The following is a 24,725-nucleotide window of genomic DNA, read 5'->3' on the forward strand; positions in this document are numbered from 1 at the left end:
CGCCACTTTGGTTGCCTTGCTAGATTTGAGTTTAGAGGTACCCTTGCATATACTGTGATTCAACGCCACTTTGGCTGCCCTGCTAGATTTGAATTTAGGGGCACCCTGTTTACTCTCTGAAGCAGTTCTGCCTGCCCGCACACTGTTTTTTGTTCACTGTTTTTTGCCCCATTGTTTGATTTTCAAACCGAGGTAAGCCGCAATAGCTGCCTCAATCCACCTACACACTGATCTGTACCCTTTTTTATGACCCTCACTGAGTTAACAAAATGTTCCTCCCAGGCATCTATTCAATTCTGCTGAGAATCATTCTCCACCTTTTCAAATTTGCATGCCCGCATAGCTCTGCCCCCAGCACTGTCTGCCCAGACTCTACCCTACCCCACCTCATAGAGCCCAGCAACACCTTCATGCTTCCACAATTCTTTCCTCCAAGCCTATCAGATAGGCTCACTAGATTACGGTCCAGACTACCTAGACTACACTAGCCCCGAGCCAGAGATTCCACCCAACCCAAACTCACCAACCGAACCACCATTAGCACATGCGCCAACCTCACACTAAAAAAACTCAAACCTGTCACTCAACACTATTACTAGCAAAAACAAAGCATGCATTACAGCGACTACCCCCACCCCTACAAAAACCACCACACATCCGATTTAAAGGGGCCCTCATCAATGCACGTTCCATAATTGCCCATGCCACGAACATCGCAGACCTCATCATAGCCGAAGACCTAGACTGCCTAGCCATAACAGAGTCCTGGCTCCATGCAGCCGCAGGCCCTGCCCTACTGCTAGCCATCCCCAATGACTACACTATCATCCGAGCAGATAGAACTGAATCTAGAGGCGGAGGCATGGCCATCATCGCCAAAACCTACCTCAACATCAGACTAGACTCCGCTACACACCTTCCATCATGCGAAGCACTCACAGCCAAGCTACCCACTGCTAACTCGCAAACGATATCCATTCACCTACTTTATAGACTGCCTGGACCCCTGGGATCCTTCGAGGAAGACCTCAGTGCTATCCTCACCGATAACCTAAAAAATTCCTCGCAATGCCTCCTCCTAGGAGATTTTAACCTAGGCTACAAAGACCCCAAAGACCACCAGGCCACCCTCATTAACAACACCTTGTCCGAACTAGGTTTCACACAAAAAGTATCCAGCCCTATCCACAACAAAGGAAGAACCCTCGACTGGGTAGCAGACCATAACTGCGCGGCACTCGCCACCAATAACTCGCCTCAATCTTGGTCTGACCATCACCTCCTCTCCTTCTCGCTTGAAGCCTCAAGCCCCATAACTAACTTAACATAAGCCGAAGCCATCCCCACGAGAAGCAAGAAAAAACTGATCCCACTCATCCTCCCCACGCTCAACCGACTCCCTGCTTCCAACCCTTACGACCTCGTAGAAGGATACAATAATACCATGTGCACAGCCTTAGACTCCATCGCACCCCTTAAGCTCAGAAAAAGCAAACCAAAAAAAGCACCTTAACCAATGGTTCTCCAGCCACCTTAAAGCGCTTCGACTAGAAAAAAGTAAAATGGCACAAATCTGGAGACAGTCTCCCACAGACCACAACAAGTTATTACTAAACAAAATCAAGGCCAATTACAAAAAAGAAATTATAGCTGCCAAACAAGAATCCTATAACCAGAGGATCGCACATTCCAACTCTAGCACCAAAGAATTGTTTACAATTATCAAAGAATTGGAAACACCAGTGCCTGTCCCAGATACTTGCGTGAAGAACAAACAATGGTGCACTTGTGTCCAAAATGCACTAAACAAAGTCTTAGGCCTTCAAACCAAAATTAAAAATAAGAAAGATTCCCTCTCCAAATCAACCAACCCCATTAATGCCCCCTAGTACTCCACCCACTCACATCCCACCCAACAGTACTCGCTTTAGCTTCTCCAAAGTCACTACCCTAGAAGTGGAAAAAAATCATTCTTAGCCTCAAACCTTCCAACTGTAAAGGTGACCTCTGCCCCCCACAAATCATTAAAGATGCAGCAAGAGACCTATCGCCATTCATCACCAGACTCATCAACGCCTCATTCGCATCAGGAACAGTCCCAGCAACCTCAGTGTCTTGGGTCCTCCCCCTCCTTTATAAAACCTTCCCTTGACCCCTCTATCCCGACCAACTACAGACCCATTACCACCGTCCCCTTCCTGCTTAAGATACTAGACAAGACAGCATACCAACAAATCCAAAAACACCTTGAAACTAACCACCTCCTAGGTACGCGACAATCAGGCTTTAGACCCCTACACGGGACTGAAACAGCCCTCATTGATCTGAAAGCCCAGATAGACACCATCAGAGACAACAGTAAAACTGCACTACTTCTCTTGCTAGACCTCTCTGCGCCGTTCGACCTAGTTGACCACAAAATCCTTTGCAATCATCTAGATTCAGCCGCGCACTTCTCCCAAGAAGCCATCAGATGGATCGAGTCATTCCTCAGCAACAGATCCACGCGTGTCTTCTCCACCACTGCCGACCCCATCACATGCGGAGTCCCTCAGGGCTCCTGCGTCTCCCCTACTCTGTACAACGTGTTCACGAAGCCCCTGTTTGATGATTTAGATGGCCTGGGTATCACCTATACTAATTACGCTGATGATGCACAGATCCTCATCCCGCTGACGGGAGACTACAACCAGGATTTGGCCTTGGTGAACAAGGTGTACCTCATCATCCAGGCATGGATGGCTGCGCACAGTCTATGCCTGAATGATGACAAGACGGAACTCATCATCCTTGGGTCCTCTACAAACAACCAAATTAGACCAAAACTATACCAACTTCATCATAGACTGGAACCCGATCAAGGTTGCCAGAGAAGTGAAAACTTTAGGAATATACCTCGACTCCGCCCTTACCTTCCATAAACAGGTTAGTTTCATGGCATCTTCCACGGCCTACACATGTAAGCTTATAAGAGCTGCCAAACCCTTCCTATCTCCCCAGAGTTGCATTACACTAGCCAGAGCCTTGGTATTATCCAAACTGGATTACTGTAATGCCCTCTACGTCGGAGCCAGCAAGCAAATCACAAACAAAATTCAGACGCTCCAAAACAACGCTCTGAGCTGCGCTTAACATCCCCAAGAGAGCCCACATCTCAACATCCGGAAATCCCATAACTGGCTCAACACCTCAGACAAAATCTTGCTCAAATTAGCATCGCTAACGCACAAATGTCTGAACAACGTTGCCCCATGCTACCTTGCAGACAGAATATGCAAATACACCCCCAACAGACCCACCAGAACCTCCAACGCAAACCTAGTCATAGTCCCTAGGTACAAATGCACTAAAATGAGCGGCAACAGCTTCCAGGTGAAGGCACCCCAACTTTGGAACGCCCTACCACCATCCCTTAGGTCACCTCAAACCTTTACTCACTTCAGAAGCAATTATATCCAATGGATAAAGAACAAAGAGCTCTAATTCGTCTAACCCAACACCACACTGCCGCCAACCTAGAACGAATGCTTATCTGCAAACTCCCTAATATATCTGCAATGTAGGTATATGATATGTATAAGTTGTAAGTGATATGTATTTGATATGTATAAGCTACCTCACTGTAACAGTAAGTGATATGTATAAAATATGTATAAGCAACCTGTAACCAAGCTTTGAATAATCTGCTGCTCATGCGCCCTCATACTCTCGGGTCTGGCGTGCAATACAAATGAATAAACTAAACTATCAATGTTCTTTCAAAACCCTTCAAATCTAGGAGAAAAAAGCCTGCATACACTTGATGTGCGCAGAGCTGTCATGTTTTATATGAAAAGAACTAGACCACTGAGAAAGACTAATCAGTTCTTTGTCTCGGTGGCAGCAGGAAGAGAAGGAGATGCAGTATCAAAGTCCACTATATCTAGATGGATTGTTCAATGCATCACTCTGTTATACTCTTGCTAAGAGAGAACTTGCCTTCAAGTCAAGAGCACATTCTACTGGTGGAACTGGGGCATCCATAGCATTCATTACAAATGTTCCCTTTGAGTCCATCTGCAAAGCGGCAACCTGGAGTTCTGTACACACCTTTACAAAACATTACTGTCTAGATGCCCACTCTAGAGCTGATTCCCAGGTGGGACAAGCAGTATTAAGACACCTTTTCTCTACTGTTCCTTCTCACAACCCACCTCCAACTCCGGGTACTGCTCGCTAGTCTATGCACAGCATGTGATTCTAAGCAGATTAACAAACATCAGAAGAAAAAGCATTACTTTCCGTAAAAGCATTTCTGATGGTTGTATCTGCTTAGATTCACATGCGCCCACCCTTCCTCCCCGCTCGGATGAAAGGAACATAGACATCCTTTTATATCTCTCTCTGTTCTGTACTCACTCACGTCTAGAAGGGTCCCTCAGGGCAGAAAAAATACAAACAGAGGGACCTCGACGCGTGAGGGATTGTGGGTACACCGCACGTCACTATAGGGATAGTGTTACATACACGCCTTGTCAATGTCCCCTTTTCGACTACGAAAAACAAAATGCAATACTCCGCACTGACCACTGGATGTCGGACCTATGCACAGCATGTGAATCTAAGCAGATACAACCATCAGAAATGCTTTTACGGTAAGTAATGCATTGTCATTAAGCCCATTTAGGAAAACCATAAAAAGAAAAAGGAGGCCGGAGCAATAGTCGGACCTTGGCTTCTGCCTGGCCCAACACTTGGTTCCCTTTTCCAAAAACAAGGTTTTAAATGTTTGCCAAAGTTCTGGATTCTTTCACACAAAGTTAATCAATTTCTCACAGTACAGTCCTCGGCCTCACTGCAGGTTCTGTATGCCAAGTTGTCTGGTCTTTATCTGTATTACATACATTTCCCTTTCTCAGTAAGGACAACCTTTTTTTAACACAATTCCACCATTGTTGTTGCTTGGTAGTTTCCTAATCTTATTTTAAAACACTGGACCCCTAAATGTTCTCTTACCTTTCAGTTATGTTCACGATCTTTCATGTTTCCAAGATGCCCCAAAGTCCTTTGGCCTGGTCAGGCTTTGTTAGAAGGGAATTAGAAAATGTTTGAGAATTCTGCCTACCTTGGAGACCCCCAGCTCTTTTGCTGTACTTCAGAACTTGTCATTTCTAACCTGGAGAGAGTGATTCCCTTTTCTCATTCTCTCATGTATTTTGATTGTGATTTTGGACTGTTTCTTTTAGGTTTGGAGTCTGAAAAACTCCCTAGGCATCCTCTTTACATTCTGACACACAGCACCTTCAGTGCAGTGGCACAGGCAAGTCTTAGATTTCCCCATGGTTTAAATACCTTCTCTTGGATAAACTATTTCCAAGAGCAGTGAAGTGAAATTTACTTTACTTACAATTGTAACTTTCTAGACCCAGCACACACTGACTTACCATAGGGTGCTGGAGAGGTTACTTAGTATCCCCTTTGTCTAATTCCTCATGTAACATTTTTGTTACCCTTTCTACAATTAATGGCTGGTGGCAGTGGTTTTCTTTTTACTACCATGGTTTGTTTTTACCGCGGGCTGCGTTTGCAGCTGCAATAAAGCACCCATGGGTGCCCATTTTGTCAAAATTAGCAAGTCTTCTTTTTCCGCCATTTCTTGTTGGAAAGGTCCTTCTTGAGATTTACTCTGCGCGCCAAACCAGGTTTGGTCCCTTTGTTCGTTTTGTGCTTGGCGCGGTTCACTCCTGAAGCCCGCCTCTGGCTCCAGTGTGTCTGGCAAGGCAGGAAGTGAGGGAGGTGCCTGAAACGCCCTGTGCTTAATCCCCTTGGTTACAGCAATGTACCCAATGGTGATTGGCCGACTGGCTGTCCGACAAAGACAGCCACTCTGCTGTGTGATTGACAGCTAAACTGCAATGAATGGGAGAAACCTGCAGAAAAGGCGAAGCTTTTTGGCTTGGAAGGCAGTGTCGACGACTGGACAAAGGAATCCTAGGAATAACTTAGAAGAGATGCCTACTGCAACTCCTGGACTGTTGGTTTTCCCGATGAAACCCTGCTGCTGTGCCGAAGCTCCGAATTCGCCTCGACTAGAGAAGGCCTGCATGGACGACTTTTCCCTTTGAGTTGGTGGGACCAATCAACTCCAAAGTAAGCCAGTCTGGACATCCTCTCTGAGCTGGCTATACTTCCACTGCTGCTGCTGGAACCGAAGTGCCAGGAATAGGAACACAATATCATGTGCATCGCTTTTAAGTCGGACCCGAGCGCCAGGAATATCCTCCGGACTTCCCTGAAGCAGGACTGACCAAGCCTGAGCCACCTCAAGAGTGCTGGACCCCAGGTGCGAGGAAAGTCCAGAGTGGTATCCGAGAACCGCGGTGTTGCAATTTGCTGTCAGAAGCGAGGAGCTGAAACACTGAAGAACCGCCAAATTGAAATTTGCACATTGCTGCAGCTGACCCTCTCATTGCAGAGCAGGAGTCCCTAGATGTCCTCCCTCTTGTCCCCACGACTGAGGCTCAGGAACAACAGGATCTGCAGAGCTGTATAGGAACAGAAGCCACCTGGAACCATTTCTTCTAACCAAAGGTACTGTAAAGTCTAAGAGAACTTACCTCTTGTTGTGTAGCCTTGCTTGCTCTCAGTTGAGACCTGTCTTGGTTACCTTGTAGAGTTGTTAAAGCTTTGCCCCTCACACGCCTCCCAGCTTGTGGCCCTTCATGTGTTCTGTTTAGTACAAACATTTCTAAAAACATTGTGCAAGACTTTTTACCCACCCTCCCCTAGATATTGTGCAATTAACATTGACGGTCCTGGATCCCTGAGTGACTCCTCTTTACCTCTGACTTGAGCTTTGTGCTTTGGCCTTTCACCCAGGAAAGGGTTAATTTTACTCTGCATTAGAAGGTTTTAAAAGTACTTACCAGTTTGTGAATTATTTGTTAAACTTTGTTTTATTCCTTTCTTCTATCTTTTACACTAAACTCAGTTTTGCTCTAAATGTACCAGTGATAAATCCATGTCCGCAGTGTCTTAGCTATTTAGGTCACCTCAGGGTGTAGGAAGTGTCTGTGTGCCATCCCCAATGGGTATCATCTGATTTAGAGAGAAGGTGCTATAAAGAGAAATCTTTCCTAACAATTTCCCCCACTGATGTCATTCCCCCTGAGGTGCAGCCCCCCCTCGCCCCCCCCTGCCCTCCATGTGGTCTTCCCACATATGGCTTCCCACAGGGTCCAGATCCGGGAGCGGCTGACGACCCCTGACAATAGAGGGGGGAGACTACCTCCGGGAACTGAATGATGACCTAATCATATTAATCACACGGGTAAGAATGGACGATTTGCTGATTTGTCATGCATTTTCTTTTTAGACTTCAAATTGTTTTAACTAGTCTTATTACTAATATGTATGCAATACAGGATTGTAGCAGACTTATTCATTTGGAAATTTCCTGACTGACGAGCAGTTATTTGCGTAGACCGGGAGCACCCACATAGAAAGAGAGGTCCCTTTTTCCCATTTAATAAAACACTCAGAAATGTCATCACTGTCTACGTCCTCCTGACCTGTCACCGGACCGGTCAATCTTACCCAAAATTCTGACGTGGAACATGGCAACCCATTTTGCTTTGTGGGTCACAGATGGTAGGAGTGACCCTGGTGTAAAGATGCTGAGCAGACCAAGTAACTAGGATCGCTGCAGGGGAAACCTGCAATCTTTACATTCTGCTTGATCGTTGTTCCAGTTATTTCCAAATCACATTCACCAACATGGTACGAGGATCCGCAATCTGACTGGAAAGCTGCAGGAACTGCAAAGCTGCTGAGGTGCTGTGTACTCTATTAATGTCCTTTTTGCAATTTTTTCAAGGTGGTAGGTAATGATGGAATTGCGGGGAGGTATAACACATTGTCCCCTATTCTGAGGAATCCTGAAGTTTCTACAGCACATTTTGTTTAGCCACTAAGTAGCAGACTTACTTGACACTTGGTAACTGAGCTTGGTGAAATGGAGGATGCGCAGATTTACTCCAGGTCGATTGACTATCTTTATAGATTTAGTAATTTGTGAAATTTCGTCTTGATGAATGTTAGGCTGAACATCTCCCTGAGGTGGAGAACCTGAGCTGACTAGCACATGGCCTTCTGGCAATGGTTACTTATTTTTGTTTGGGACAGCTCATTCTTTAACCGGTTATTGATACTGTATGGCTAGCAATGAATGCAATTTCCTGATGAAGTGGTTCTGTTCTCTTACAGATATTCCAACAAGCTTGCACTTCCAGGGATCCCTTAAATCTCAGTGGCAGAACAGGCCTTTTGAGAAACTTAAGTCACCCAAAAAACCTTCACAGAAACATAAAGCACCAACACCACCATGCATCCTGCCAGATCCTTCCCGCAAAGATCGTCACAAACTGGTCAACTCCTTCCTCACTACAGCTAGTAAGTCAAGTCCACTTGCCATTAAAAACCTGTGGTATGGAATGTTGTAATAACTAACACCTGTGGCTGAAAAATATGATTTTGTGCAGCTCATGGAGTGAACTGGGTGTGAAAGCATAGCTTAAAATGGTTTGGTCTAACTTGAAGAATGTTTCTTATTTTCAAGTAGCTAGAACATGTAGTTCCAGACCAAAGAGAAGAATGTCTGTATTTTTATTTTGCAATCTCTCTTGGCAGTTTGTTATTTATTGTGCGCACCATTCCTAAAGGTGTCAGGCAAAGTGAGAAGTCATACAATTTAGTGCACAGGATACATTAGTTACATTGGATACAAGGTATAGAAGAGCAGTTAGTCTAGGGACCATCACAAAGAATACATATAGGAGCAAAGCTAGTGACTGTACAGTAGTAAGGAATATATGGATCATCAATGTACAGGAAAATGTGCAGTTATTTACAGGATAGATCATTTACAATTTTACCAGCTCACTTATTCGCTAGGAGCCATGTGATCAGATTTTAGCTAAATTCGGTGAAAGTTTGGTCCATTCTGAGTGTGGATAGTAGTGAGGTCCAAAGTTGGGCTGCTTTGACTGGGAGGCTGGTGCCCCCAATGGTGGCTAATTTAAAGCGAGGCACTTGAAGGCAGTTTGAATTTGCTAGTCTTGTGGGTCTAGTGGAATTCTTCCTGGAAAATCTGCTAGATTACGTGGAGGTTTGTTGTTTAGACATTTGTGGATAAGGGACATAGACTTAAGTTTGACTTTCTCTTGGGTGGATAGCCACTTGTGCGTCCTTCTTGTTTCAGAGCTATGTTCTCTTTTGGAGATACGGAGTGCCGCTCTAAGGGCATTATTTTGGAGTGTCTGTATTTTGCTAAGAATATGTTTAGTCGTTCCAAAATAAAGGGCATTGCAGTAATCTAATTTGAATAGTAGGAGGGCTCTGGCTATGACCATGCAACTGTTAGATGAGAGGAATTGTTTGCCAGCTCTGATTACTTTACATGTGTAAGCTGTAGAGGAGGCTAGAGTGTTTACCCGTTTGGTGAATTTTAAGGTAGCATCTAGGTATAAACCTAAAGTTTTAACTTCTTTGGCAAACTTAATGAGGTTCCCATCGATAATGAAGGAGGAGTATTCCTTGCCAAGTTTGGTGAGAAGAGATGCAGTTCCCAGGATAAGCATCTGTTTTGTCATCGTTCTGGCATAGGCTGAGAGTGGCCATCCATGCCTGAACGATGCTGTAGATTCTGTTCACCAATGCAAAGTCCTTGCTATAGTCCCCTGTGAGTGGTAGGAGGATCTTGGTATCGTCTGGATAATTAGTGTAGGTGATAACCATATGGTCCAAGTCATCAAACGGGGGCTTGGTGAAGATATTATACAGTGTTGTGGAAACGCATGAGCCCTGGGGGCACCCCTCAGGTGATAGGGATGGTGTCTGCAGCAGCAGATGGCGAGAAAACCCTCATGGTTTGGTCACTAAGGAATGATTGTATCCACGCTATTGGAGAAGTGGGCAGCTGTATCCAGGTGGCTGCATAGGACATTGTGATCCACTAAGTCAAAAGCCGACGACAAATCGAGTAATAGGAGTAATGCAGGTTTTCCATTATCTCTTAGTTTATCTATTTGGGCCTTAAGGTCAATGAGTGCTGTTTCAGTGGCATTTAATGGTCGGAACCCCAATTGAGGGGAGCCTAATAGTTTAAGTTCTAGGAAGTTCTGAATTTGAAAATATGCAACTTTATCTAAGATTTTCAGCAGGAATGGTACCGTGGTGATGGGCTTGTAGTTGGTCGGTATGGAAGGGTCTAGTGTCTGCTTCTTGAGGAGTGGGAGTACCCATGATTCCTTCAGGTTATTCGGTATCGTGCCAGATGTGAAAGAGGCATTGATGAGTTGGGTGATGAGCGGTGCCAGTTCCCTAGCGGCGTTCTTAATCCATTGTATAACTTTCTCAACCTCTATAATAGAGACTTTGGAGAAGTAGAATTGGGTGATGGGTTCAATTTTGGATGTTAGTGTTGCTCTTTTGATGGAAGCGGTGGTAGAATTTAGTGATGCTTTCTTTAAAGCCATTTTATTTTGATGGTTCGAAATTTTGTTGGATAGTGCGTTCTGAATGTCTTGAGCATCAAGTTTTGTCTTTGACACATTTGTCTTGGGAAGTGATAGGGTTTTCTAATTCTTTTAAGATCGTAAAGAGCTTCTTCATACTGGAGTTAGATTGTGTGAATTCTATTGTTATAAGTTTCTTGTTTAGACAGAAGAATATCCTCCTTGAATTGGGATGAAATATCGATTAGCTTTTGCTTATTTTCTAAAGTGGGATGATGTTTCCAGGTAGTTTCACATTTTCTTTTGGCTAGTCGTAGGTTTTTTTAAGTGGGGTGTAACCCAGTTTTTGAGGTGACTGTTAGAGTTGCTATTTCTAAGTTTTAGCAGGGCGATATTGTCCAGAGATTTGATCATTACTTTATTATATGCTTCGACTAGGCGGCTAGGATCCAAGTTGTCAGGTAAAGCGTTGAGAGTAGGCAGGATACAGGGGAGTAGTTTGTCTGCTGTGATATTTTTCTTATTTCTGGTGAGAGGGCACGTGGTAACTCTATAATAGATCTTTTACTAGCTAGTATGAAAGATAGCAGATAGTGATCCGTCCAGATTTGCGGTGAGATGGTGACCTTACAGTTGTAATCTGCAACCCAGTCAAGGGTTCTCCCTTTATTATGAGTTTGTACGTTCACTCTGTGAGAAGCAGAGTTCTGTCAGTGTTGACAGTCTTCTGTCTAAATGGTTCCTTGTGTCCGGATCGATTTCCATTCACAGATTTTGTTTTTGCGTGTGATATTCTCCCACCACAAATTGTTCAAGCTGATAACACACTTCCCTGTAATTGTTGTATTTCTTTTGGCTGACTCATGGTGTTTTTACCCCTAGTAACTGGCAATACTATAAACCTGACTAACCCATATGCCACTGTATATAATTTGGTGGGGACCCATACTCTGTCTGCTATTAGTTTAGTGGACCCCCAAACTTTTTGCTTTTGTACTCCTTATGTCCCGTCCCTTACTTCCATACTGCGTGGGCATCCCTTCCAAGGGACGGGAGACGGTACCATTTTCACCAGACAAACCATCCCCTTTAAATTTAGAGACCTGCGGGGGTGCAACCCTGGGGGGAGCATGCGCTACCCTGACTTCGCCCACGAGCACCACTCCTCAGTCCCCTTTTCCGCGTTCACGGGAACGGGCCGGTTTCACCAGCGCTCCTGGATTTGGCCCTGCCATGTAATTCCACACGCTCTTCCCTGGATTCTTTTATCTTTTTGCCTTTGTCATCCAGGTACTTGGTCCTCCGGCGTCACGCTCCTCCCCAGCACATGTCGACTTCAGCGGGCTTCAGCAGGTGTCCAGCCTACGTCTGACCCTCATGCTCTTTACCTCCACTGTCTTGGCCCTGACCACGGCTGGGAAGTGCAACGCTCTGACTCCATGCGCACTGAAGAGCCGGCAAGCTAGGTGGAGGGAGCTCTTTGAAGGGTCGCCTCCAGAGGACTTGAAGAGGTTTGTCAAGCAGAGATCGGCCCTCCTTTGGGCCTCAGTATTTTACATCGCACCCTGTAAGGGCAATCCTTTCCGAGGAAACAAACAAGCGGGAGGAACCTCTTGGGTTCTTGTACCAACACACGCACCGAGGTTAGTCCAGCTCACGGCAGAGGGGTCATCGGATCCTGCCTGTATCAGCGCTGCGGGACCGCTAGGTTCTTCTACCGTTTGTTCACCCGAGGGGCTACGCCCTAGTACCGGCTCTATGTTCAAGGGGGCGCCTGCACGCAGCACTACCGGCGACAATGCTGAGGGCGATTCGCCTCACAGGCCTAGTCCTGAGGTGCAGGCTAGGCCTCATGCTCCAACACCAAGAGTCTTGGACGAGGCTTGGCCCCGGGGCCATGCACCACGACTTTGGCACGTGGCATGCAGCCCGACAAATTGGCCGCTCGTCTGATGTCACTCCTAGGAACAGAGCAGGCGGGTGAACGAGTTTCATGGTGGTACTGGTGTCAACCAGGTACGTGGCCTGCAGTTTTTATCCATCAGCAGCGCAGGTCAGGTTCCCCCTGCAACCTAGCTGAGGTTGTGGCGGGTAATGGCGGACTTCCTTCCGGAACTTGCGCTCTGGCCCCATCAGCCCCCAGCCACTCGGTCAATAGCTCCTGCCTCCTCTTCCCCCTCCGAAGACAGGTTCTTCGAAAGGTTCCTGGCACTGATGCAACCCTCCCAGATGGTGGCCATTGTACGGGATGCAGTAAGGGACATGCTCCGACCGGTCACTCCACTGGTGCCCATAGTAAGTCCTCCCGTGGCTCCAGCACCACAAGCCCCAGCGCAGCCCTTGCCGGCACCTTCGATTCCGGATTCCCGCAGTACAGGATGGCTCAAGCCTCACTCGCCCAACCTTTCAATCAGCGCCTCGATGCCAAGTATAGACAGATGGAAGGTGATACACTCTTGTTGTTAACGCACCCCGAGCCGCACTCCTTGGTGATCGCTGCAGCGTCACTCTACTCTAAGCCTCAGTCGTCCTCGGCCACCTCGTCCTCTGCTCTGGTAGGCAAGGAGGAGAAGATCTTGGAGGCCTCCGGGAAGAAGCTGTACCCCAACACCTCCTTGCACCTGAGTTAGGCCAGCGCGGATTCCATGCTGGCAGCCGCTAACCAGAGGTTGTGGCGGGAAATAGCGTACTTCCTTCCGGAACTTAGGGTGCAGATCCAGGCACGCTTTAAGGCACGTCTAGGAGAATCCAAGCTGGTAGCGCAGGACATAAACAGTGACCCACATCGATACCTATTGCCGGGCCATCTGCATCGCCACGGATATGAGGGCGGCCTGGCTTCGGGCTACTAAGTTTAAATCCTGATGTCCAGGATCACATAATGGACTTTCTGTTCAAGGGTAGTGACCTTTTCCACTCTACCACTGACGAGGAATTGGATAAAAAGAACAGCTCGCAAACTGTGAAGTCTTTATCCTGACGAAGGCCACGCCCAAGGCGTACACCCAGTCGCATCAGCGCTCTGACAAGGGGCGGGCATTTGGCAGGTTCCGGGGATTCCAGGGGTCGAGACCACTTGACCGCTTGCCGAGTCAGCACAAGCATACAAAATGGGATTGGGGGAGGCAAGGGCTTCAAGTCCCCCGCCTCAGCAGCAGCCTCAGACGGTAAAAAGGCATGACACGTCCCTCTGGGTCCACGTGTCTCCAGTGGGTGGCAGGCTTGCCTCTAACTTGCATTTCTGGCACCAGAACTTTGTGGACCCATGGATCCTCTGTAGTATCCACGGGGTACTGCCCACCGATACCTCCCTCTCCTACCTCCTCCTCTCCACTCCCACAGATTGGGACGGCAACTCTGTTGGCAGAGATCCGGTCGCTTGTCGAGAGTAAACAGCGAAAGAGGTACCAGCCTCCCAGAGAGGGATTAGGCTTCTATTCCAGGGTTTTCACCATACAAAAGAACTACTAGGCTGGCCTGAGAATTGTTATACCTATCCACCCTCAACCTCTCCCTCCCGCTTCAGAAATTCTAGATGGTTACACCAGCACTCATTGCAGAGACACTAGACAAGGGAGACTGGATGTGCTCCCTGGATCTGAAGGACGCCTACGTACACGTCCCGATTTGGCAGCCTCATTGCTCCTTCCTATGCTTCAGGATCATTGGCTGTCATTTCCAGTACAAGGTGCTACCCTTTGGCCTCATCTCAGCCCCCAGGGTATTTACCAGACTCATGAATGCAGAGGTAACCCTCCTCGGGGCCCGGGGCCACCATGTCTACCTGTACCTGGACGACTGGCTCGTCAGGGCGAGATCCCCAGAGGGGGTTACCCACACTTCCTCCGTGGTCGTGAGTACGCTCCACGACCTGGTGTTTACTCTCAACCTCAGGTCTCAGTTGTGGCCCATGCAGAGCCTCACCTTCCTGGGCCTCATCTGCGATACGAGCTCCCAGAAGGTATTTCCCCTCAGAGGACAAGATTACGGCCATCAAGAGGGCCACTACGCACTTCCTTACCAGAGCAGTGACCTTGGCTTGGTGGTACCAACACCTACTGGGTATCATGGTTGCGGTCCGCCTGGCCGTGCCACACACAAGACTTCCAATGAGGAGATTGCATCTGCACTTCGCAGTCTCATGGAATCGGGAGAAGGGCTCCCAAGCGGAGCTGGTCAGCATACCGCCTTCTCTCCACTCAGACCTCACATGGTGGTCCAAGGGCTGCAAACTACGGACTGGGAAGCCTTTCTGACAGCCGTCCCCGCAGGTCTCCATCACTACGGACTACTGCCTAGAGGGCTGGGGAGCCACCCTGGACGGTCACAACGTCCAGAGTCTGGACCTGGCAGGAGCCACATATCAACTGGCTGCAGCTGAGGGCCATTTGGCTAGCCCTCAGAGCCTTCCTTCTGCTGAAAGGAGGCAGGATCATCCTGATCCAGATGGAGAACTCCACCAGCATGTTCTATGTCAACAAGCTGGAGGGGGTACCAGGTCTAATCCACTGTGCAGCTTGGCAGTAAGCATGTGGGAATGGGCCCTGGAAAACCTCTACCTCACGGCCGTCCACCTCCAACTTGGAGGCGGACAGGCTCAGCAGACTGGGAGCGGACAATTAGTAATGGCAATTGAACGACCAGGTGCTGCAGGTGGTCTTCAGCACATGGGTCCATCCTCAGGTGGATCTATTTGCCTCCAGGAAGAACAGTAAGTGCCATCAGTTTGCGTCTTGGCAGGGGCTGGGCCCTGGCTTCCTGGGCAACGCATTGCAGATTATATTGGAGGGCGTGACCGTCTATGCATTTCTTGCCACACCTCTGATCCCCAGGGTACTCCGCAAGATAAACGAAGCTTGTTATTCAGCATCATCTTGATAGCTCCATGGTGGCCAGCGAGACCGTGCTTCCCCGAGCTGCTCAGCCTCTCGGACAGACCACCCATTCGCCTTCTGCTGGGTCCGGCACTTCTCCTGTCCCAGCAGAGGGGCAGGGTCCTCCACCCCGCACCTCAGAAGTTAGCCCTTGCAGTGTGGGTCCTTAGCAGATCACCCTCAAGCACCTGAGCCTATCACAGGCTAACCTGGAGATCATCAGGGCGCCAGATGCAAATCTACCAGGAGCCAATATAAGAGCAAATGGAGCAGGTTCTGCCACTGGGCGGACTCTTAAGTCGATCAACCCCTTTACATCCACTCTGGACAATGGGCTTGGCACACCTCGTGCACTCAGGCGTTCAGGTGGACACATGTCACACCTATCTGGCAGCTATAGGTGCCTACAGAAATTCGAAAGAGGTATTCTCTTCCAACCAGATTATCAAACATCTAGCAGGCTTGTCCAGGCTCTACCCGCCCATCAAGAGGCCACACCCTGTGTGGGACCTCAGTGTAGTGTTGGGCGCCTTGGCACAGAAACCATTTGAGCCAATGGCGTCTGCGGACATCAGGCTGGTCAGCATTAAGACTGCCTTACTGGTGGGACTTGCGTCTGCTCGCAGAGTCAGCAGGATCCAGGCTCTGGTGGCCTCAGAACCTTATACCACTTGCCACAGGGACATGGTGGTTCTGCAGACTCACCATGCTTTCCTACCTAAGGTACCCTCCGGTTTCCATCTAAACGAGGAAATAGTCTTACCTATGTTCTTCGCTGACCCCAAGCACGGGGCTCAGTGTTTTTCACTGTCTTGGATGTCAGACATACTCTGAAATTGTATCTGTACATGACCAAGGGCTACCGCAGTTTGGATGTGCTTTTTGTCACCTTTGGGGGCTCCAAACCCGGTTATCAGGCCTCCAAGGCTTCCATAGCACAATGGATGGTTGCAGCCATCAAAGAAGCCTGAGGGGCAGCACAAGCCACTGCCAGCCCATATGCATGCTCTCGCAGTCAGAGCCAGAGCATTCCAGCGGCAGGTGCCGTGGTAAGTCATAAGCAGGACAGCCACCTGGGCAACCCCTCCGGCTTTCTGGAAGCATTACTGTTTGGACGCCGGCTCTAAGTCAGAAGCGGCCTTTGGACAAGCGGTTCTAAGGAACTTGTTTGCTTAAGGAGGGTCTCCTCCCCACCCTGGGGGCTACATTCAGTTGTAATCGCCCATGCAGTATGGAGGAAAGTGGACGGGACGTAAGAGTAATTACAAGTTACTCACCATGGTGACTAACATACTCTTAGTCCCCTTTCCTCTATATGTTCTACCCCCCCACCCCCAAATAATGCTGGTGTAATTAGGAAATGTTAAATATTGTAGGTGCGTCAATGGGGACTGAGGAGTGGCGCCAGTGGGCGGAGCCAGGGTAGCGCATGCTTCCAGGGCTGCACCCCTGCGCGCCTCGTAATTTAAAGGGAAGAATGTTTTTCTGGTGGGAAAAGGTTCCGTCTCCCATCCCTTGGAAGGGACGCTCATGTAGTATTGAGGTAAGGGGACTACATTAGTCACTGCATGAGTAACTTGTGATTTTTACACCTTGTCTGGAATTTTTACAGAGAAGTGGAGCCTTCAGCTTCCTTTCCCTGGACTTTCTGCTCATTTATTATGGCAAAACTGACTAGTCCTTCAAACTGTCAGGACTGTTAAACTATTTCCCTTTTGTCTTTTACGTGTTACATGTTTGGGTAACTTTTTTATATTGTACACAGCATCTTTCAATGCTTTTGATATTTTTGTATCACCCTCGACTTTTAACAAAGGGATTTTTGGTTACTTTTTAATGTGCTTAAAGACAAGCTGGTGGCAGCAGATAACGTTTTATGTTTTTGCTATATTTTTAGTGTGTACATTTGTGTTTGACTACCAACAGTGGCTAGTGGAAGGCTTCCTCTAGTCACAAGAATAACCAGAGGAAAGGAAGTAGTGAGAGGAAGGAGGGAGGAGATGATGGAGGTAGAGGGGTAGTTGGAGGTACGTGAGATGGTCATAACAGGGGTAAGAAAAGAAGTAAGGTCAAAGGGTAACGGTGGAGTGAGAGTTTGCAGGAATAGGGACGTGGTGGGAAGAATGCATCTGGGAGAGCCGTATAGTTAAGGGTCAGGTAAAAGTGGGTGTGAGAGAAGTGAGTGACACTGGGCGGAAGAAGGCACCCATCCCTACCTACCAGAGACTGAGGAAAGCTGAGAAAATCCCTAGGCAGTTACACAGCCATCAAATCGGGTATTAGCCGAAGTCTGAAGCCAACAGACCGGTGTTAACGTTCACTAGTACAAAGATCTCAGCAGGAATGCCTGTTCTATGGAGGCAGGCAAGACCGGGGTAAGTCAAGGTAGAGGGAGACAGCCCTAGCATCAATTACCCATGTATTTTCTTATGCCCGAGAACTACCCGAAAGTCCCTGGCCTTAGTTGATTGTGAAGATCCAATAAACACCCTTGGCCTTGACATTTGAGTCGGCATGGTTCTTTGTGGCGGGCTGCCCTGTAACATGTGGTGTTAAAAGTGGGATCCCTGACCCCGAGAGACGTGTCGACCAACACCTGCTTGTGGTCAGCCAAGGTGTAACTGGGGAACAGCTTGACCACTGGATCCACGTTGTGGAGGAATTGTAAGAGGGACTGGCAGCTTTGAGGTTGGGCTTGAAACCGCTAGCTAGTAAAGAAACTCTCTCAAACTACCAGAGGAGTTTGGGAGAAAGTATTCCAGGGAGTGGGCCCTGCAATAGACCAGAGGCTGGAAGGGACTTCACCTAAATATTTTGGTGCCCTGCCAAAGGGGACAATAAGGAGAGGAAGAGTTCACCCTGACCAATGGTGAGGCGAATATAACCAAGGTTCAACTGGGATCAACTATGGAAGAAGCAAACAGTGTCCATTTTACCCAGTGGAGGCCCAGAAGAATTCTTGTTTTCGACATGTGGTCTGAAGCAGCAATTGCCACAGAAAATAGATCCAACCAGAATGGAGGACCTACTAGTGGTCCTTGTGAAAGGCCAACTCCACATTGGTCAGCAACATGAGACCACCATTGCTGCCGTACAAGCAGTGCTGACTGAGAGATGGGAGCAACCAGCGGTTTCCCCGATCCCCTCCCCCAAACCTCACCACATTGTTCTCTGGAAATTGAGCACACGAGAAGACCAGCAACGTTTCATTGATTTCGAGAGGGTCACCGAACTGCTGGTTGGCATCGAGACGGATGGGCCTACTATATTTTTTTTTTGTTGCTGTTGCGATTGTGGTATACATCCTACCTTACCTAAAACTAAGAATTACACACACACTCTTGAAATGCACAAATACATTAGGGGAAGAAAAAAAAACAGAAGAATAATACAAATGCAACAATTCATGACATATTACTAAAATCCTTTCTAAAATCTAATTCCCCTATTTAACTAGTTGGCATTTCATGAAAACCCATTAGAACTCCTACCAAAACCAGTATTAAGGACACTTGTGTACCATCCATTAATCTATTCTACAGACTTCTTGTAATTACTGCAGAAGTTGAGTGCACAAAGAGATCCAAGAACTTCTTCCTGTAAATTGGCATCAATAAGCATTCCCTCACAATGTGAAAGTCTCTGTGCAATTGGTATTACATGCTCTACACATTTTTAACTACTGGGAATTTTCAGTCGAGGACCATTGACCTCCAAAGTTGGTAGGAAATTCAATCGAAATCTCATGCATCATTTTCTAAATATTTGCAAAGGAAATTTTTTTCAGATATACTATAATATTGCACAAAGAAACATACCAACGACACCTATTTTTATAATTTTTCATTCTGACTAGATCCTCACTGTCCGATGTTTTTATTCCACCTTCCGATTTTTCTTTTTCATGGCCCATTGTGAATCATTACAGTTAAGATTGACAACTTGCATGACATCCTCAGGTTTTCTCAAATTTCTGAGGTGCTTTTTAGAATTCACTCAACAGTTCACCCAAGTGAAAACCAAGACGGTCTGTGCATATTCATAACGTTCTTGTGTAATAAAATTTTATGCTTTTGAATTTGCTTAGAATCACATGCTGCGCATATAGTCCAACATCTAGTGGTAATCAGAGTATTGCATCTTTCTTTCGAGGGTCGAAAGGGGACGTCGACATGGGCCTGACTATAAAACTATCCGTGACGTGTAGTGTACCCAAAATCCCTCATGCGTCAGGATCCCTCAGATAGTGTTTTTTCCGCCCAGCTAGCTGGTCGCCTTATGCAGAGTTCTTACAAATTGCAAAATTATATTCTTCCACGGCCTCCGGTTGTTTATATATTATTCGTCCCCTCTTCGACAATTGCTTCTCAACCACCACCGAAGACCGGCTGGTTCTCCGGTCGGCGCTGTCAACCACATGACCGGACCTTCTAGCGGGCCTATGGAGTAGGGTCTGGGTGTTCTCTATTTCAAGACTCTTTCCTTCTCCTGTCTCTTTGCCGTCGCTTTAATACACCCGAGCTATGGACAGGACACAATTTACATTTTGCCCTTCCTGTAATGCAAGTACTCCTGGAAGGACACGCACCAGAGGTGCAATAAGTGTCTCCCTCGCGATCACCCAGAGGCATCCTGTCGATCTTGTCAGCTCTTGCGTCCTTAGACTATCAAGGAGCATTGAGTCAAGCAATAGGCGGTCTACGCCATGATGCAGGCCAAGGATGGCTCCCTCACTGCCACAGGCACCAAGAGTGACGAGGAGTTAAGTGACGGCTGTGGCTCTGATACAGATGCCATAAACCTTTTATCGGAACAATCTTGCTCCAAAACGTCCGTCCCCGGCCCCACCAGGCAGGACGATAGTTCTACTATGGGGAATGTACATCCCGGCGACAGGGACGCACCCGCCACTCATAGAAGCAAGCACACAACCCCCGTTACCGCCTCGACGGTTTTGTCGGAACAGGTGAAGGCGCCAACAGGTACGCCAAGCTGGCAAGTCAGCCTTCCAGTTAGGGCCAGGTCAAAGGCCTTAAAACCTCATCCAAGACACTCTTGGAGTCAGTCCTGGTGCTTTTGGCGCCAGGCTCTTGACCATCATGAAGACCAACATTAGAATGGGACTATTTACTTGGGACTATTTAACTTGGGGGTGGGGATGAGGGAGGGGTTCAGCCAACATGGAGGCACACATATAGCTCAGTTACAAGGAACTGAGCTATGCGGTCTAGTCTTTTGGGTGTGGCAGGCCTGGGACTATTTTACCTGGGCTACTTTACCTGAGACTATTTAAACCACACCCAAACAGCAGAACATGCTTTGTGGTGTTCTGCTGTGAGCAGCGTAACGCTCACCGTGTCCAGTTCTTTGAGGCCAGCTTACCTGAAACCAAGGACCTGCAGAGAGAGAAAGAACACTACGAAACTTACCTGGAACAGTATCCTGTCTTTGAACCATCGCCGACTTCAGTTCCACTCACCTGAAGGTACGAACACCATCACCCGGCACTGCATGCATCCTGGAATACCATAACCTGGAAAGAGGAGAAAGAGAGACAGCATTAGTAATAAGCGTTTACTCCCGAATGAAGAAAGCCACACAATTCTTACCTGGGTAGTCATCTCCAGGTCAGTATCATTGCTGGAACATTACGGCGCTCGGCGAGGAACATCGCAACCTGCAAGGAGAGACACAGGTTAGCTATATAAAAGGCGAAACAGCATCACGCATTACTCACCGGACATCATCGCGCACAACGCGCTTTCGCCGACCGGCCCATGCTCATCTTCAAACTGCATGACAACACGAAAATACCTTTCCATACCTAAAAGGAAAGAAGCAAGACATTATTATTCGAACTAAGGGGAACATAAGAACTGCATATAAAGACTGTAAAGCAGCAAACCTATGGAGTCGCAGCAGGCCTGGTTTCCCACAGGGGGGCTTGCACCAGTGAAGGAACTTGGTCGCTGCTCGCCCCCACATCTACGCGCCCCTGCCACGAGGAGCAGGACAGAGAATCCACCTTTTACAATATTAAGGTGAGGAGAAGGCCCAAGGGAGAGGAAGGAGTTGAGGCCAAGGGAGGTGGGAAAACATAAAGACAGTCTGGTATTGAATCCAGCTCTCCTATATTGCAGACCCATCTTTAACCAGAGGCATTACCAAGGGACCGGGAGTGGTTTCGAGAGTGCAAATCATCCAACCAGGGCTCGGTGGCATCCCCTTGGATACCAGGTGAGCGTAATGGCAATCTACAGACTAGGGCACCAGCACCAAAGGGCACAAGGCCGTTGAGACGCCTCCTAAGAGTGCGCCGACGCATAAGGTTCCGGCAGCGTTGAAACCTACGGTGTTAGGAAGAATTCACAAAATGTGCCAATTTTTCTCAAACCTTGGAACCCTCCAGCTCTTTTGCTAAACTTTGGGACTTTGAACTTTTTAATTCTGTTTTAATTTTGTGTTTATTACTTTTGGTTATGGAGTTTTTAGACAATTCCATAGGCATCATCTTTTCATGTGCGTCACACAGCACCCTCAGTGCAGTGTCACGGGGAAGCTTTTCAGGCTGTCCCAAGGTTTAAAAACCGTCTCTGGGATAAACTACTGTTTCCCAGAGAAAGTGAAGTGAAATTGACTTTACTAGTCTCTTCAAATTGACAGACCCAGGATACCATATCTTACAATAGAGTGCTCAAGGGTTACTTAGTGTCCCCTATGTCTAGAAACTCACATAGCAGTCAGATGCTAGCCTTTCCTCTCCAAATGGCTGGTGGCAATGGTTTTACAACAAACTACCATGATTTTTCCTGACCGCGAACACCGGTAGCGTTAAATCGCGGGAGCCATGTTTTTCAAGATGGCGTCTGAGCCCCCTTTGTTTAAACAGGTCCCAGTCTTCTTTTTTCGCCATTTCTTTGTGGAAAGGTCCTTCTAGAGTTTGTCTCTGTGCGCCAAACTAGGTTTGGTCCCTTTGTTCCTAAGCCTTTGGCGGGCTTTAGGACTGAAGGCCGCCTCGGGTGTCTGGGGTGGGCAGGAAGTGAGGGAGTTGCCCGAAGCTCCCTGTGCTTAGTCTCCTATGAGACCCAAATGCACTCTGGCGTGATTGGATGGCTGACTGCTGGCAAGGACAGCCACTCTGCTGGGTGAGTGGCAGCTAGGCTGGAATGAATGGGAGAAAATTGTATAAAAGGCAAGTCTCTTGGCTTGGAAGGCAGAGTTGAGCACTGGAACGAAAAAACTGAAGACGAGCTGGAAGAGGACAGCTGCTGCAACTCCTGGACCGTTGGTTTGCCCGATGAAGCCCTGCTGCAGGTCCGAACCGCCAAGTTCATCTCGACAGAGAAGCCCTGCAGGAACGACTTCTCCCTTTAAGTTGGTGGGACCAATCAACTTGACCTGTAAGCCACCTGGATACCATTCTCAGAGCTGGTTGTATTTCCCTCAGAGTGCTGCAGGAAACAGAATAACCAGGGAGACGGACAACCGTTTGTGTGATTTACTACAGCTACCGGAATCGAAGATTTGCCAGTTGGCAACTTTGCGACTAGTCCCAGTGTAGTGCACGAGTCCCCCGACGTCGTCCCTCTTGTCACCATGACAGAGGCTCGGGAACAGCGATATCTGCAGGAACTGCCAGGAACAGAAGTCTTCAGCTGCATCTTTTTCTTCATTGTAAGGTACTGTGAAAACCTGACCGAGAGAATTTACCTCTCACTGCGAAAGAGCTTGAAACTTTGGCAACTTGCTGGCCTAGTCAGCTTGTGAGCCAACATATGAATCTTGTTTTTTACGAACTACTTCTGAGAACCGTGGCAAAGACTTCCGTCTAACTACCAGAACTGCCTATCCTATACAAAGATTGTCCATTGACTTTGGCCTAACCTATTACATTAAATTGGCTCCTCTGGTGAACTCAAACTATTTGCACTGTCTAAGAATAACTGTAAGCTTCTTTTTAGTAACCTATGCCTTTTTGCTCCTACTTCAAATACTCTGAAGGAAGAGTAAAATGGCATTCAAAGTAGTTTAAATGCCTCAAACTGATATTGTGATTTTTGTTTGTGTTGCCTCCTTCTAGTGAATGTTTTATAACTGACTGTGAAATAAATTAATAACTGTTTTACCAAGAAACCTTGAGTCTAAGAGTCTATTTGAATACTTGTGATTATATATCTCTGTGCAACATCCTTACAGCTCGCATTCCCCTCTTGAGATAAGCCGGGCTGCTCAGCAAAGCTACCAAAACTGTGTATTACAGACTTATACCAAAGGTTGGTTTTGCTTACACCTGTAGTCCTAGTTGTGTAGTGGTCCCAAAGGATACTGCATACAAACTTTGCCTAACCGCTTTGCTTCCCGTTTCTTTTTTCGGTTCTTTCGTCCAGTGGTCGACTCTGCCTTCCTTGGAAAAGACCTTGCCTTTTATGCAAGTCGTTCCAATTCATTTGCAGCCTAGCTGTCACTCACACAGCATAGAGGCTGTCCATTCACCTTTGCGTGCGTTCCTGTAACCAAGAAGACTAAGTACAGGGAATATTGGACAACTCCCTTGCTTCCTGCCCGGCCTGACACGGTGGAGCAAGAGGCCGGCTTCACCAATGAACCCCGCCAAAGACAAACTGAACCGAGGGACCAAACCTGGTTTGTCGCGCAGAGTAAACCTCAAGAAGGACCTTTCCAACAAGAAAGGCCGGGACATTTTGTCAAAATGGACACCCATTTGACAAAATAGGAACCCGTGGGTGCTAAACTGCAGCTGCAAACGCAGCCCGGGGTAAAAACACATGGTAGGAAAAAGTAAACCACTGCCACCAGACGTTAATTGTAGGCAAGATAAATCTAAACATTTTACATGAGAAAAAGGACAAAGGGATACTAAGTACCCACTACAGCACCCTATTGTAAAATAGTGTGTGCTGGGTCTACAAAAATGTAAGTAAAATCAATTTCACTTCACTACTGTTGGAAACACTAGTTCATCCAAGAGAAGGTAGTTTAACCTTTGCAGAAATCCAAAAGATTTCTGTGACACTGCGCTGAATGTGCTGTCACAATGTAAAAAAGATGATGCCTATGGAGTTTGTCAGACTCCAAAACCAAAGGAAACAGTGTTCAAGTAAAATAAAAATGCATAAGAGAGTGGGGAAAAAGGTCTCTTTTTGAAGATAAAAATTAAAAGTCCTAAAGTCCAGCAAAAGAGCTGGGGTTCTCTAAGCTAGAAGGGAATTAACACAGGAATGAGAATTCTCCCCAACAATGGTTAACGTAGATTTCTTTGAATACCATTTCCCCTAATGATATTTCGCCAAACATATTTCCCCCGAGAAAGGTGGGGGAAATAATTTCTGATGTTTGT

General features: G+C 47.3%; 1 protein-coding gene across 4 annotated transcripts in view; it reads left to right on the plus strand.

Annotated features, from left to right (window-relative positions):
• The window catches only part of KANSL1 (KAT8 regulatory NSL complex subunit 1), a 1,100,309-nt gene that overhangs the window by 895,433 nt on the left and 180,151 nt on the right, over positions 1–24,725 (plus strand). For all 4 annotated transcript variants that reach the window (XM_069634095.1, XM_069634096.1, XM_069634094.1 and 1 more), the window contains one exon: positions 8,245–8,430. In XM_069634095.1, the coding sequence (XP_069490196.1) occupies positions 8,245–8,430 (186 nt within the window). The remainder of the gene's footprint in view (positions 1–8,244; positions 8,431–24,725) is intronic.

The sequence above is a fragment of the Ambystoma mexicanum genome, chromosome 13, assembly GCF_040938575.1.
Source record: "Ambystoma mexicanum isolate Mex_15411 chromosome 13, UKY_AmexF1_1, whole genome shotgun sequence".
Classification (NCBI taxonomy): domain Eukaryota; kingdom Metazoa; phylum Chordata; class Amphibia; order Caudata; family Ambystomatidae; genus Ambystoma; species Ambystoma mexicanum.